At 46.6% G+C, this 16,252-nt stretch overlaps 1 protein-coding gene across 1 annotated transcript in view; it reads left to right on the top strand.

The window, feature by feature from the left end:
• DIS3L2 (DIS3 like 3'-5' exoribonuclease 2) overlaps positions 1-16,252 on the top strand; it is a 289,396-nt gene that overhangs the window by 117,304 nt on the left and 155,840 nt on the right. Inside the window, exon 7 of the mRNA XM_051999603.1 lies at positions 2,332-2,536. Within this exon, the coding sequence (XP_051855563.1) occupies positions 2,332-2,536 (205 nt within the window). The remainder of the gene's footprint in view (positions 1-2,331; positions 2,537-16,252) is intronic.

Here is a 16,252-nt window from a genome sequence, read left to right on the forward strand (position 1 = left end):
CTGCTGCTTTGGGCACAAGAACCCGGGGTGCATGTCTTGAGCATTCAGTCAGAGAGACAAGGAGGTGAAGCTGCTGGTTAGAAAGGTCCCCTGTCACCTAGGCCTTTATGCTGCCCATTTCCTGGAGACTCTCACGCCCTTGTCCAAGCTGCGTCGCCCTGCCCAGCTGGCTTGCCCTTCTCATGTCTGCCTCCTGGACCCCTTGCTCTCCCACAGGCTGAGGGGAAGTGCCTCCTCCTTTAAGAGTCACTGATTCTTTCAGCGGATCGTAGAAATCTCTTCCCCTACTTCTTCATAGGATTTTCCCAAAGCTAAACTATTGTGGCCCTTGGCTTCCAGCTTGTTTCGCTTTGGCATTATTGGGGATTTTAATTATACAATGAAGCTTGGTCTCATTAATTTAATATTAATTTTGATCATTTTTTTCAAAGAAGTTGATGATTTGATTATACATAAGCAGCTGATTTGAAGATGACTCCCATGTTGGTTGCCAGTCATTTCCTTTCTGCTAAGATAGAACCCATTTCATTTAGGGGGTGATGCTATCCAATGCTCGACATGTCAAGAAGTTTCAGGTTCCCCCGAAGAAAGGTGTTCAGGTGATAGAGAAGCTGGAGGCCCTTGCACAGGTGTTGCCTCTGATTTCTTAGCAATAAGCCGTACTGTCTGATTTTGTCGCCATCTTCTCCGTTGTCCATCTTGGTTTAAAAGTCAGAGTATTCATGCTTGTGTTGCTTTGATTTGTAAGGTCTTCCTGATTTCTTTGTAGAAATCGTCTTCATCTTCCTCCTGCTTTTGTTGGCACATCAGTAGCCATGTTTGAAGCAGCCTTTTGGCAGATGCTGTTCTTGAGCTTGTTATGATATTAGATGAGCAGACGTCCCATGAAAAGATGCTTCCTGTTGACACATTTCTTTATCTTTTCAAGGAGGTTCTCCCTCTGTCCTGTCTTTCCAATGAGCTGTAGCTTCCTTTTACCTTCTCGTTTCATTATAACATGAATGTTGGTATTGCTGTCATTTATTTCCTCCATTTAAGTATGTTTACTCATTGGACAAAGATAACACATCTAGAAGTTAATGTGAATAGATTCTCTGTCCCCAGGGTCTCCCTCAAAGTCTCTCTACCATCATTGAGCTTTGCTGGCCGGGCCCCAGGGTCGCCTTTGGTTTGTGAGGGGGCCTTGGAATAGGACTCTGTGGTGAATTAGGACGTCCCGGGTAGTCTTCCATTCGGGCCCTGGGGATCAGCACCTCACATCTGTCAGGGAGACAGCAGACACTTAATAAATGCCTCTTGGATTGGATTGGATTGTACTGAATCTTGTTGAATGGATCAACAGGGTTGGGTAATTGGGTCATAGACTAAAGTGGAGAAAAACTCCATCAGTCTTGGGCATGTGGATCTCCCGGAGCTGAGCAGGGCCCCTCCTGCCATCCCCAGAGGTGCTCTCTGTGTTAGTAAAACGGTGCATCTGCCTCTGAATGGTTTTTATCTTGTCCATATGTGAAATGAGATACTTCCTTTGCATATGGATTTCTTTGCTGGAAATCTCTAATATTCCCCAAAGAACAGATTGCTGTAAGAAAATTATTTTCATCTGAAAAAGTGTGGACTGTTTAAGGAGTGCTGAAGGATGAAACAGATCTCTGTTCGTGGGGCTTTTCAGTGTCCAAGGCCCGGCAGTGGCCGCTCTCTGCTTTCACATTGAGGGACTAACGACTGGCGCGGGTGAGATCCATTCGACCACATTTGGATCTCTCCGTTGCACTTGATTGTTGGTCAGGTCATCAGCGGCTTCAGGCTCTGCCCCCACCTGCTTTCTCATGCCCTGGAGCACGCCAGGGGTCAGGCTTTCATCTGTGCCCCATTTTAGGTGGGACGTTGCCCCCCGGAGCTCTTCCAGAGGGGACCGAGGGGAACACTTATGGGCTCCCCGCACGAAGAGGGTTTAAAAGGCGTGGGAACTTTGAGAATGGAGCCTGTGGCTTGTCTTCTATGTGGCTTTTTGAGCACGACGCAGGAGACCGGGAGGTCGGGCATGCTCTGTGTGGGAGTGAGCTTCCTGATGTTGGCACTTGTGCCCGTCCTCTGGCACAGGAGCCACCAGTTATTGTGTTTGAGACAAAACCAGCACAGGAGGGGGGGTGAGGGAACGCTCTGTGGGGCGGGGCCTGGGGTGGGGGGCTCTCTGAGTGAGATTGCTCAGGCCGCCTCCAGCCACGGCCTGTCTGTCTCTCCCTTCCCGAGGACCCGTGAAGCAGAAATGGCCACGGCCTTCCTCGCTCCGTGCTGAGATTGAGCGGGCCCCTTTCTCTTTGACTTCTCCAGGTAATTAAGACAGACGACAGCGACAAGGGAGCCGATGCCGTGACCGAGTCGGAGGCTGCCGAGGAGCTGCTGGAGACTCCCCCTCAGCAGCTTGGGAAAAGGGATGCCCCCGACGTCGTTTTAGAAGCCCAGCTTAATGACAGCGAAGCTGAAGATGGGCAAGAGCGTGGGCCAGGCATGCTGCTGGATGGGGCCCAGGACAAGGGTGAGTATCCGTTGCTGTCACACTGGTAAGCCTTCCACACCCGGGGCCCGTTTTTCCCTCTGTGCTACAGCTCAGGCTAGGAGAGCCGAGTGGGATCGTCCTTACTTCCAAGGCCCACTGATGTTTGAGCAGTGGACAGACATCTTGGGAATAGCTGGCCTGGAAGTGCTGCACTGAGTCAGAACATTGGAGATGGAAGGACCCTTGGAGGTCGTATAACCCATTCCTGATAGAAACATAAATCTTCATTACATCCGTGACTCCTTGTTGTCCCACCTGTGTTTGAAGGCTTTTGTGATGGGGAGCTCAGCTCCTGAAGAAGGAGGGTCATTTGGGGGATACCGGAGCCTACAGGGTTGTGATTGTTCTTTTGTTTTTTCAATTTGACATTTTCTATAAGAATTGCAGTCTTGCTCTATGGTGCATGTAAAGCAGCAACAAACGAGTTTTGAAAATTGTTAAGGAAACCGTAGGACGAGCCATTTTCTTTTAAAAATGGAAAATTCTCCACTAGTTGTTTCACTAAAATATTCCTCCTTGTGTGTGGATGTGGATGTGCGTGCCCACTCAGGGCTCTTACCCTGAAAGTGTTTAGTGGATGAGGAACTGACTTGGGCAGGTTTGGGTTCGTTTGTCTCAGACCCTCATTAAACCTTTGGAAGAGCATTCCGTCACGCCGGCCAGCTGGCTGAGGGTTTTCTGGAAGAACAGGATAATACGTGGGACCACTGGACAGAGCTAAGGGAACAGGTGAGCCAGGGAGCTGGGAGTGAAGCTAGAATACAGGAACCCTTCCAGGTAGATGCTCAAGACCTTTCGGTGAAAGGAGCTCGCCTTCCAGCCCGATACGTGTCAAGCATGTCTGAGGGTGGGAAAGGACCGGGCAGTCTTGACCTTTAAAAGCTGGGTCGGACAATGGACTTTGGTCAGAAAGCAAGTCTGGTTCTGATTCCAGTTCAGGGGTAGAAGAACACCCACCTGTTGGAGAGGACAGAGGGTCACCAGCTCTCTGGGGCACAACAACTGAGGGGAGAAACTTCATTGATATCTTAGGGGGAACTGGATGCGATGTGCCAGTTCTGGAAATGTCTGAAGAGCAATTGCACTGTGGATCCCTTTTGGGAAGAGAAATTGAACCTGAACTATTGAACTGGGTCAAAATTATTATCCAACTGTATAGGTCTTTGGGCATAATTCCAAGTTGCTCTCCAGGATGATTGGAGCAGTTCACAACTTTATCAACAATGCATAAGTGTCTCACATCTTCTCCAATATTTGTCATGGTAGTCAATCTGAAAGGTGAGGACAGAGTTTTTCTAATTTGCATTTCTCTAATCCATAGTAATTTGGAGCATTTTTTGCATGTGTCTCTTGATACCTTTGATTTCTTCTTCTAAAAATTGTCTGTTCAAATCCTTTGGCCATTTATTAATTGGTAAATGGCTGTTATTTTTATAAATTTGATTTAATTCTCTATATGTTTGAGTAATAAGACCTTTATTTTTTTTTAAATTTTTAAATAATTTTTTATTGATAGAACGCATGCCAGGGTAATTTTTTACAGCATTATCCCTTGCATTCACTTCTGTTCCGATTTTTCCCCTCCGTCCCTCCACTCCTTCCCCCAGATGGCAAGAGTCCTTTACATGTTGAATGGGTTGCAGTATATCCTAGATACAATCTATGTGTGCAGAACCAAACAGTTTTCTTGTTGCACAGGGAGAATTGAATTCAGAAGGTAGAAATAACCCGGGAAGAAAAACATAAATGCAAGCAGTTTATATTCATTTCCAGTGTTCTTTCTCTGGGTGTAGCTGCTTCTGTCCATCTTTGATCAATTAAGGCTCTCTTTATCGAAGAGGTCCACTTCCATCAGAATACATCCTCAAACAGTATCGTTGTTGAGGTATATAATGATCTCCTGGTCCTGCTCATTTCACTCAGCATCAGTTCATGTAAGTCTCACCAGTCCTCTCTGTATTGAGTAATAAGACCTTTATTAGAGAAACTTTATCTTTGAACTTACTCTGAGCTGAGACTTATGATGTCTTTCAATGCCTCTATCCAATTATAGTATTTCTCTAAAGACAATAGCAGGCTTTAGCCACTTTAATTTGAATGTTGGGCCTTATAGTTGAAATAGCCGATGCTTTATTCCTTTCAGACCACTTTTGAAACTTTGGAAAGTATTTTTTTTGTGTTTTGTGATTCTAATTTTTTAAAAAAAATAAGTCTTATCTGAACATGTATGTAGATTTCTGCTCCTTTCTGTCTCCTTTGGTGAAGAGAAGGGGGAGGATATTTTCTGGTACCCAGATTGGTCAGGGCTTCCTGTTCTCCAGAGCTCACTTCCTTTTAGTTGCTTCTTTTTTCATTTACCATAGTGAAGCCATTGTGTATCATGTTCTCTCTGTCCTAGTTACTTCAGGCTGCATCCCCTTTGAGAGTACTTTGCCTTTCTGACTACATAGAAACATTTAATAACCATCCTGTACCACAGCTTGTTCATTTTCTAGTCCCTGGAGGGTTACTGCTGTTGTCCTCTTCCTCCTCCTCTTCCTCCTCCTCTTCCTCTTCCTCCTCCTTCTCTTTCCCCTCCTCCTCCCCCTCCCCCCCTCTTTTTTCCTAGAATTTCCTTCCAATTCCTAGAATTGGAAAATGAGTAGATATCCATCAACTGGGGAATGGCTGAATAAGTTACTTTATATAAAAGTAATGGAATATCATTATTCTATAAAAAATAATGAACAAACTGATTATAGAAAGGCCTGGAAGGATTTGCATGAACTGATGCTGAGTGAAACAAGCAGAAACAAGAAAACATTGTACACAGTAACAGCAAAATTGTGCAGTGATTAACTATGACAGACTTGGATCTTCTCAGCAGTTCAGAGATCCAAGGCAATCCCAGTAAACTTTGGATAGAAAACACCATCTGCATCTGGAAAGAGAACTATAGAGATTGAATGTAAATTAACACATGCTATATTTTTTTTTCTGTTTTTTCTCTCTCATGTTTTTCCCTTTAGTTCTGATTTTTCTCTGCCATCATGATTCATAAAAAAGTTAATATACATGTATAACTAGAAAAATAAAACAATTAATAAAAAAAATCTACCAAAAAAAAAGTTATTTGCTCTGTTTTAGATAGTGATGGTATGAGTCGCTGCTAGGTGACTACTGGGAGAACCACCTCCATTCTGTTTGTTAGATAACCATGCTTATTTTAAGAGGAAGTTCAGCTGTTCTCTTTTATTCTGCTGCCATTGACCGTCTTCTCCTCCATTGGCTTCTGAAACTCACAGGCTCTCCTGCTTCTCTTTCCCTGGCTTCTCCTTCCTCACTGTGGATGTTATCTCTCTCTCTCTCTCTCTCTCTCTCTCTCTCTCTCTCGTATTTTATTTATTTTTTTTAAATAACTTTATTGACAGGGGTAATTTTTTACAGCATTATCCCTTGCACTCACTTCTGTTCCAATTTTTCCCCTCCCTCCCCTCCCCCCCCAGATGGCAAGCTGTCCTTTACATGTTGAATAGGTTACATTATATCCTAGATACAATATATGCGTGCAGAACTGAACAGTTTTCTTGTTGCACAGGGAGAATTGGGTTCAGAAGGTAGAAATAACCCGGGAAGAAAAACCAAAATGCAAGCAGTTTATATTCATTTCCCAGTGTTCTTTCTTTGGGTGTAGCTGCTTCTGTCCATCCTTGATCAATTGAAACTGAATTAGCTCTCTTTATCGAAGAGATCCACTTCCATTGTGGATGTTATCTCAAGGCTCTGTTATTGGGGTCCTTTCTTATTCCTCTCTCTCTCTTCACTCTTATTCAGCTTCAGCTGGACAGCTCCCAAATCTCCCCGTTTGCTCTTCCAAACTCTAACCATACCTCTGCCCGGAAGTCCTACAGGGGCCTCACATTCAACATATTCAAAAGGAAGTTCATTACCACCATCACCCCCCCCCCCCATCCTCCTCTTCCTCCTCTTCACTTATCCTGTCTCCGACATTGCTATTCACTGTGTCTCTCATATTTCATGTCAGGCTTATCTTTGATTCTTTCTCCTCAGATCCTTGGTCGGAGCCTCCCCTGGCCTCTGTTCCGAAGCGATCTTTCTTTCTCCAAGAGTCTTAGTTCATTTGTCTTGTCCTGGCTGCCCTGGGACTCCTGGTGCCGAACTAGGATTCTCCTGTTACCTGCTTAAGGGCAGGGCCCACGTCCTAAACAAAACCTCTTGTTGGCTTTCCTGGGCTGCTTAGGACAGTGGCTGCTACCATCTCTTGGATATAGTATTTGTTGTTGAATCTTTTCCCTTGTCTGACTCTTCCCGACCTCACTTGGAGTTTTCTCGGCAAGGATCCTGCAGGGATTTGCCATTTCTTTCTCCAAATCATTTTGTGGATGAAGAAACTAAGGCAACCAGAGTGACATGACATGCCCAGGGTCTCATGGCTAGTGTCTGAGGCCAGATTAGAATTCAGGGACGGGCCTTCCTGACTGCAGGCCCAGCGTCTGCACACAGGAGCTCACTGTGCCATTTAGCTGCCCCTGAATGTCTAAGTGCTCAATATATACGTGCTCCTCTGTCCTCTTCCAGCCCCTCCAAAATTCTGGTTGTCACACAAAGGCTGTTTGGTGTTTGGGGGCATGGGTGTATGTATGTGTACATACATATACAAGTGAGAATTCTAAATGAATAATTTATCAGTTTAGCGTGGTAAAGGGAGAGAGATTGCTCATGTGTATTTTCAGCAAACACTATTAAGGAAAGGTTTCAACTCTTATGAAATGCCTTGATTTGTCTCCCTTGGCAGTTCCCTGCTTTGTGAAATCACTGAAGCACTTCAGCATGTTGCCTGTATAAATTATCGTTCTGTTATCGTGACCCCTTAGGATACCAGGCAGGCGAGCAGTGGTTGTCCTGTGATGGAACCAAGCTATTTTACGACTTCCCAGCCTCAGGGAGATGAAGAAAAATAAAGCTCCCAGGATGAATAGGGATGTGCAGATTTTTTGTGTTTCTTCACTGAGTTTTGTCCTCTGGATAGTTGGCTTTAGGATAGTATTTCATCTTTTTTTTTTTTTTTTTTTTTTTTTGAGGTCGTTTGCTTGCTTGAGATCATTTTGAGGCAGTCTTATTGTTTCTGAGAAAGGCTAAAGTTAATGTCCTTCTTAATCCCTAGACGGGGAAGGAAAGACAACATTGGGAGCCTGTTTCCTTATTTGTAAAATGAGGGAGTAGATGATCCCCGAGTTTCCGTCTTACTTTATGTTCTATGACCTAGACCTTAAACAGATTACTTTGGGCTCCAGTCTTATGAGTAGCTATCCTTCTGTTCCCTGAGTCTTCGGTCACAAAGCTATGCACTGTGATTAGAATTTCTCTGGCATCCTTGTGCCCTTAGAAATTCACCGATGATACCTTTCTTCCCTTGGACAAATTATTGAGGTTCTGACCCCTAAAAGGAGAATAATATATACATAGATAGAAAGCACTTCTTAAGTGCTTCTTGTGTGTCAGGCACTGTGCTAAGGGCTGGGGACTGAAAGAAAGGCAAAAGGGATAGGAGTTCCTTGGGATACCCAGTCATAGGATCCCAGATTCTGGGGAAGGTACCTCAAGAGGAAAATGAACCATTTCTCACCTGACTTTAGGAAACTCATCATTGGAAAAAATGATTCTGTGTGGCCCACTCAGCTTGGTCATTCCTCCCTCATCAGCACCCTCTGCCCTGCCAGGGGGAGGGTGGAGCCGGTGGCTCAGACCCTCCTGATAGGAGGGGGTCCAGCACAGCCATCTCCTCATTTCATACTCCTTATTTCTTACCCACTACCAAATTATTTAGACAATTACAACTTTTCTATCATAGTTGGACATCTGATATTATGAGTTCCCCTTCCTTCCCATTTAAAAAATGGATTCCCTTGATATTCTTGACATTTTATTCCCACAGATACATTTTAAAATCATTTTTTAAAATTCTATCAAATAATATTTTGATGGTTTGATTGGTTCAGCATTGAATTAATATATTAACTTAGATAGCATTGTCATTTTTATTATTTTGGCTTGACCTACCAATGAGCAACTAATATTTCTCCATTTAGATTTACCTTTATTTTTGGAAATAGTGTTTTGTAATTGTGTTCATGTAGTTCCTGGGTGCGTCTGTAATAGGTAGACTTTTGAGCATTATACTGTCTGTGAGTATTTTTAATTGTTATTTTAATGCAATTTATTTCTCTATCTTTTCTTCATTTTATTAGTAATATATAGAAATGCTGATGATTTGCACGAATTTATTTTATGTTCTACAACTTTGTAAAAATTGTTTATTATTTGAATTAGTATTGTAGTTGATTCTCTAGGGTTTTCTAACCCTATTATTTTCTAACCATCCTGTCTAATAAAAAAAGTGGTAATTTTGTTTTTTCTTTGCCTGTACTTATTCTTTCAGTTTCTTTTTCTTGTCTTATTGCTATAGCTATCATTTCTGGAATGGCATTGAATAATAATGTTGATAATGAACACTCTTGCTTTACCCCTGACCTCAGTGGTATGTTGTCCTGTTGTTATCATTATCTTTAATGAAAATGTTGATTGTTTCTCCTGGAGAAGGCATCATCCTCCCACTTCCTCAGGCTCCCAATCTGTGAGCCATCCTGGACTCCTCACTCTCTCACCCCTTCTTTCCGCCCCAAGCTGTTTCTGAGGCCTGTCATGTTCCCTTGGGCAAGGTTTCTTGTGCTTTCATCTCTGCAGCATCTCAGAGACTCCCTCTACTCTCCTCAGATGCTGTGCCTGCTCTAGTGTATCCTTCATCACCTTACCACTTGATCATTGCCCTGTCTTGCCTCCAGTCTCTCCCTCTCCACCCCGTCTTCCATTCAGCCGGCAAAGTGCCTTTCCCAAGCCACAGGTCAGCAACTCCAGTGACTCTGTCACCTTAAGGATCAATACAAAATCCTCCATTTGGCATTCAAAACCAGCCTCCTCCTCCCTTTCCATCCTTCTTATTCCCTGACCTTGGCCTTCTTCCTCGAGACAGATTATTCAGCTCAGTGACAGCACCTCGGGCTGTTTCACAAACAGGATCCTCCATCTCTTTTCCTGGGCATTCTCTCTGGCTGATCTCCCCAGGTGTAGAATGTTTTCTCGCCTCCACTTAGGCTACTGATATTCATGACACTAAATCCTTAACAAAATCCCATTTTCTACTGGAAACCTAATACTTTCTCTCTTTTAATTAACCTGTGTTTAGCTTACTTTGTAGAGACTGTTTTTTCCCCTCTTAGATTGTCAGTTTTCAATTAATTTTTAATCTTTGCTTCAAACATCCTTATTAGATATAACTTACATTGTACATGGTTAGTAAAAGATACCTTATATTTCTACTTTCTGTATTTGTGCAGTTTTAATGTTCAAATTTGTGTGTGTGTGTGTGTGTTTTGTGAAGGTGCTATGCACATAGTATACTTCCCCCTCCATTCCCATTCAGTATTTTCTTTTTCTTTCTTTCTTTCTTTCTTTCTTTCTTTCTTTCTTTCTTTCTTTTTCTTTCTTTCTTTTTCTTTCTTTCTTTCTTTCTTTTTCTTTCTTTCTTTCTTTCTTCCTTCCTTCCTTCCTTCCTTCCTTCCTTTCTTTCTTTCTTTCTTCCTTCCTTCCTTCCTTCCTTCCTTTCTTTCTTTCTTTCTTCCTTCCTTCCTTCCTTCCTTCCTTCCTTCCTTCCTTCCTTCCTTTCTTTCATCTTTTTTTTTTTTTTTTTTTTTTTTGCTGAGGCACTTGGGATTAAGTGACTTGCCCAGGGTCACAGAGAAGTGTCTGAGATCAGATTTGAACTCACGTCCTCCTGACTTCAGGGCTGATGCCTATTCAGTATTTTCTAAAGGTTCATCATATACAAATTTCCTAATTAAAAAAAAAATTATTCAGGTCCTTAGCTTCTTTTGGACGTTAGATTTATCTAAATTTGAGAGGAATAGATTATGTTTATTCTTGTATTTTAGCTTTAAAGATTATAGTTCATGCATATTTAGTATTGATATTAATTCATTGTATTATTCTTTGGCAAAATATTGTGTCTCCATCTCTTTTAATTAGATTTGTTGTTGTTTTTGCTTTACCTAAAATCATCAGTCTTGAAGATGCTGAATCACAAAAATAGCTGCCCCTGTTTTAAGATGTGAAGAATTCTTTACAGATGTGATTTCATGTGAACCTTAAAGCCTTGTGAGATGGGCACTTTCTGCCAGCATTACAGTTTTATTTTACACAGGAGTAAACTAAGGCTTTAAGCATGTTGAAGGTGCATATTATTCAGTAGTTTTGGGTCCAGTACCATAAGCTGCTTTCAAAGGTTGCTGCTCATTTTTCTTAATGAATGAGAAAACAGTCTATCTGGAGTCCAAGTGTCAGTACTTCCCCCGACAGAACTCAGTCCCATCATCCTCCTCTTCACTGTACCAGTTCCCAAGTCTGCCGGCCATCAGCGTCTGTAGAGAGAATTAGAGGGTGATTAAGGCTGCAGGTTGGATTCCTGCTGCTGAGCTGGGAGAAGGAGAGGGATCGTTACATGTGAGCCATGACACGGACCTGCTGTGGGTGGAGGGCCCATGGCCCGTGCTGGCCACCTGGCCTGGAAGTGCTTCTGGGAAGCGCTCGGGTGACCGAGGAGAAGAGTGGAGTAAAATCGCTTCCCTGTCTCTCCGGAGAGGTGGAGGCTCCTCTTGGGTCATCTCATACCTGGTCTCAGGCCTAATGGACGGGCTGATGAACTTCTGCTGATGACTTTTCCCCATCATAAAAATCATAAACTGGGGTTTGTGAGTAGGGGGGACAGGTCTGGGTCCGCCCTTTAGAAAATTCCTTTAGGGGGATGGCTTGGAATGGGATTAGTGGGGGTTAGCCTTGGTAAGGCTGTTTCTTTATCTGAGATGAGGTGAAGGAAGGAAGGCGTATGGGTATATTCAGTGAGAAAGAGGAGAAGAGGGAGCTCGGAGCAAAGGACTTCTGTTGACTGTGCAGAATATCAGGCAAGATGCTCAGCTGGGAGGGAGCCATGGGGGTTCGAGGGGGGATGAAGAGGCTCGGGAGAGCCGGAGCAGGAGCTGATGAGGGATGTGGGAGTAGGAGGGGCTGGGGCCGCAGCTTTGTCGTGGACCCCGTCGGACGCTCACGCGATTCTCCCACCCTCGTTCGGCAGCCTTGATGTAGGGAGAGGACCAGGAAGGGTAGGATTCCAGGCTGAAGCTTGGCTGGGCCCGTCATAGGTGAGAGGAGGAGGGGACGCTGTGGAATCGAGCACGTGGCCAGTGCGGGGAGGGGCCGGAAGCCAGTAAATTGTGTCTCATACCTGGAAGGGAGGTCTTTGTGAGGGAGGGGGCGTCGGAGTTGGGTTATTGAGGTAGCCAGCTGGTGTGCGGTGGATGTTCTGGGCCCCTTCCTTCTGCCTTTGGCCTCCATGGGGTAGATGCTTCCTAGGGGGCTTTCTGCCTCCCAGGTTCCCTTCCTATGCTTGGGAGCCACTGGGCTGCTAGCTCTGGAATAGAATGCTGCCCACGCTGTGGAGGCTCCAGGGAGAAGGTGCCGAGGACTCCTTGTGGAGGGGGAGCACCCATCTCTGACACCCCGGGGCCAGGAGAAGCCCCTAACGCTTAGTAGCCAAGGGACTGGTGAGGGCACCACATTTTCCCCTTTTGTGAGCCTTAGTTTCCCCAGCTGTAAAATGAAAATAACAGTTCTTGGTCTCCTAGAAATTCTAAGGAAAATGCTTTTAGCATTTTAAGCGCCCTGGAAACGTGCTCTCTCCAGAACGACTTCACTGAGGCTGCAACACTTGGTGGGTCAGGTTGAAGCATTTATTAAGCACCCATGATGTATAAGGCATTGAGCTGAGTCCTAGGGAGGCAGAGCAAAGGGAAAACACAATCCCTGCCTGCAGGAGCTCACCACCCAATGGGAGAGATGTTACACAACCAGCCCCATGCAGAGAAGGGAGATGCTGAAGGCAGACGTCAGCTGAGGGAAAGCACGGGCCTCAAGCACCATCGGGAAAGGCCTTTTGCAGTTGTTGGGAGTTTGGCTTGGGTTTGTGAAGGAAGCCAGAAAGTGGGGACGGGAAAGGAAGACATTCTGGGCCTGGGGGCCAGCCAGGGGAAGTGCAGTGAGAGAGACACACACAGAGACTGTGTATGAGTGAGTGTGTGTGTGAGAGAGTGTGAGAGTGAGTGTGTGTATGTGTGTGAAAGAGTGTGTGAGTGAGTGTATGTGAGAGAGTGAGTGTGTGTGAGAGAGTATGTGTGAGAGTGAGTATGTGTGTGCTTGTATGTGTGAGAGTGAGCGTGTGTGAGCGTGTGTATGTGTGTGAGTGTGTGTGTGAGAGTGAGTATGTGTGCGTGTGTGAGTGTGTGTGAGAGTGTGTGTGTGTGTGTGTGTGTGAGAGTGAGTGTGTGCTGGGGGAGTCACACCTGGAAAGCTAGGAGGGGGCCAGGTTGGGAAGGACTGGAAGAGCTCAGCATCAGGTTTTCTCTTTGGTCAGGAGGCATTTCAGTGCCTCTAGAGCTGGTGGAACAGTGAGATACAGGGTCAGACTCGCCCTTTAGGAGGATGAATCTGAGAGAATGGATGGAGTGGGGAGAGCCGCGTGGCCGGCAGATCAAGCAGTAGTCCGGGGCAGCCCTCCTCATGCGGCCTGATGAGGGCCTGTGGCAGGGGATAAACGAGATCCGCAGGACTCAGAAGCTGCTTTGGACTGGAACGGGACTTGGGGCTGCCCACTGGGCCGGGAGCTTGAGGGACTGCAAGGCTGGCCGGGCCCTCGGCAGTCGTAGGAAGGTTTGGGACTTTCTGGATCCTGCTGGTGAGATGTCCAGGGGAGCTGGGCTAAGTGGGTTTGAGAGTCATGGGCATGGAGAGAAAGACTTGATTCTGTGGCAGCTGACACGATTACCAGGTGAAGTCAGAGAGGGAAGTGAAGGGGCTCCAGCCTTGGGAGACTCTTGTGATCAGGGTGTATGACCTGGGACTAAGGAGGACCCATCAGCCAGCTAGGAGGAGAAGCTGGAGAGAATGGCATGAGGAAACGTGCCCCTGCATGGCCCAGACTCTGTGCCCCTAAGATAGATCTCCCTGCAGACCTCCCCCTTCCTCTGCCCCCCCCCCCCGCCTCCAGTCACTTCAGACTTGCCCATTGCCAGGTCCTTTTGGTTTTACTTTTATGGCATCTCTTGGAGGCACTCCTTGTCCTCCTCTGACATCGTCCTGGCGCAGGCCCGAATCCCTTCCCACCTGGACTATTGCGACGGACTGCTGATCGGTCTCCTCACTCGAGTCTGCCTGTTCCATAGGACAGGTCTCACTCTGCGGCCTTCCTGTCCATTCAGTTGCAGGGGCTCTGTCACCTCTGAGATTGAACATCCGTTCCTCTGGCATTCACAGCCTTTCGTGACCTGCCCACTTCATCCTCCTAAACCTTTCTTCCTCCATCTTCCTCCCCCAGCTTCAGTGACCCTGGCTGCTTCGCCCGACTCCAGCCATGTTGCCTGGCTGGCCCCCGTGCCTGGAATATCTTCCCTCTTCACTGCTCCCTCTTGAGCTTCCTGGCTTCCTTCAACTCCCAGCTCCTACTTTGGTAAACCTTCCCCAGTGACTTTTCATTCTTCTTCCTTCTTTCTGCTGATCATTCCTGATTCATCCCGTCTGTGTCTCGTTCGTTCGTAGCTGCCGCATGTTTCTTCCCCCATTGGACTGGGAGCTCCTTGAGGACACGACTGGCTTTTATTATTCTTTGTGTCCCTGGGGTTAGGAAAGGGCCTGGCGTGGCCTGTAAGCACTTACTAAAGGCTCCCTGAGTCACGCAGAGAAATCAGATGGAGGTGGAGCGACGGTCTTTAGATTTTGGCAGCTAATAAATCGTTGGTAGCCTTCGAGTAAACACTTTCAGCTAAATGGGAAGCTCAGAAGCCGGACTAGAAGGAAAGTAAGCGTCAGCTGTAAAAGGAACAAAAGGGAGGAAAGGTGGAGGACCCCAGCCCCCAGTGGAGGGCAGATCAGGTGAGGGCTCATTGAGGACAGAGACATGGGGGGGGTGTAGGCAGTAGGGAAGCAGCCAGAAGGAAGGGAGGGAAGGAAGACAAATGAGAGGGTCAACGGGCATCCTGTCGGAGATGGAGAGGAGGACGCTCATCTGGGCACGGAGAGGGGCTTGCTTTGGCGAGGAGGAGGGCCACCCCTACATGTGACAAGAGGGGTGATGGAGGAGACAGTGGCCGAGAGCCTCTGACTGAAGGATTGTCACAGCTGAGAAGGTGGAGGAGGAGGGGGCACAAGAAGTTGGGGGGAGGAGCCCCTAGAAGAGTGAGACAATGATGTGAGGGAGGAGCAAAAGGCTTGATTGCCTTCATGCAGCGAGGGCCCAGCTGGGATGATGTCACCTAACTTTGTCCTGGCTCCAGACGACAGGACTTTTGGTTTTTCCAGCTTTATTCTCCTCATGGAAGTTCATGCTTTTTCTCGGACTTGGTTCTGGTCTTGGAGGCTTATTTCCACTGCCTTTTATAGGTATAGGGAGACCCCACCTGTTCGACCACTTGAGGCTGTCTCACCACTAAGGCCTCGTGGGACGGACTAATCCCAAGCCCCCTCGGGCCCTGCTTGGGCATAAGAAGCCGTGATTCATCTCCGTTACACAACCTGGCTGCAGAGATCCAGCAGTTGCTCGATTTGCATTGAGAGCTCATTTCCTTATTAATGAGAAGCCATTTCCCATCCAGGCTCCTTTGGAAAGGGGGCAGCATTTGGCTTCCTGGGGGATCCATTGGGTCCCTGAAGAGATACAATCTGTAAACATCAGTTTCTTCCTCCTATTGTGCTGTTTTTCATGTCTCCTACTTCTTGTAATTATCACTTTTCTGTCCGGTTCATTTCAAATCACAGCGATAGAAATGAAAAATGAGTCGGCTGGGAGGAGGCTGCATCCCCCCCGTTCTTCCTTTTGTGTTCAAGCAGCAGGTGACTTCTCCGCCGCACACTGGCTGCTTTCATGCGCTTTTGGAGGGGATGGCCACCCGGGCGACACGACCCTCGCCTTCCTTCTCCGGGCGGTGGGAACGAGCGTAGAGACCGCGGGGATCGCTGAGAAGGTCACGGTGTTGAAACTGCAGGAATCGCCGCTGGGCAGCCGGGCGTCCAGCCGGAGTTTGTTTTGTTCACTCCTGGCAGACGAGGCGCGGCCTTACCTTGTGTTACGGAGCACTTTCAGGCTCACAGGGGCCATCCTCTCGGTCACTCTGAGAGTAAATAACCACATGACTTTTAAGTGAGAGAATTGGGGCGTGAATGCGGCTTTTCTGAGTCAAAATCCAGAGCTCTTTCTACTCGGATATAACTTGTGGCCCACTGTGGTCTCCAGCACCCCCCGATACTTATACTAATGACAGTCTACCTCCATCCTGGGAAGGAGTCAGAACTCCAAACTGGGCCTTCGGACTGAGGGCATCTCCCCACGCTTCCTCCTGCAAATTTGGGCGGGGCCCTTTGGGAGCCAGGAGGGCCTTCCGGTGAGCTCCTCCTGGTCTCCTTCCCACCCTTCACCTCCTGGAAGGCAATCCTGCTTTTCGTTGGTCAGTTTAACGTCCCCTTTGGGTCGCCAGGTCGGCCCTGCCGGTGGTTTGTTACTCATTTCTCTACATCCTTAAAGGATTGTCCTCGGAGACT

This window comes from Antechinus flavipes, chromosome 4 (genome assembly GCF_016432865.1).
Source record: "Antechinus flavipes isolate AdamAnt ecotype Samford, QLD, Australia chromosome 4, AdamAnt_v2, whole genome shotgun sequence".
Taxonomy (NCBI): Eukaryota; Metazoa; Chordata; class Mammalia; order Dasyuromorphia; family Dasyuridae; genus Antechinus; species Antechinus flavipes.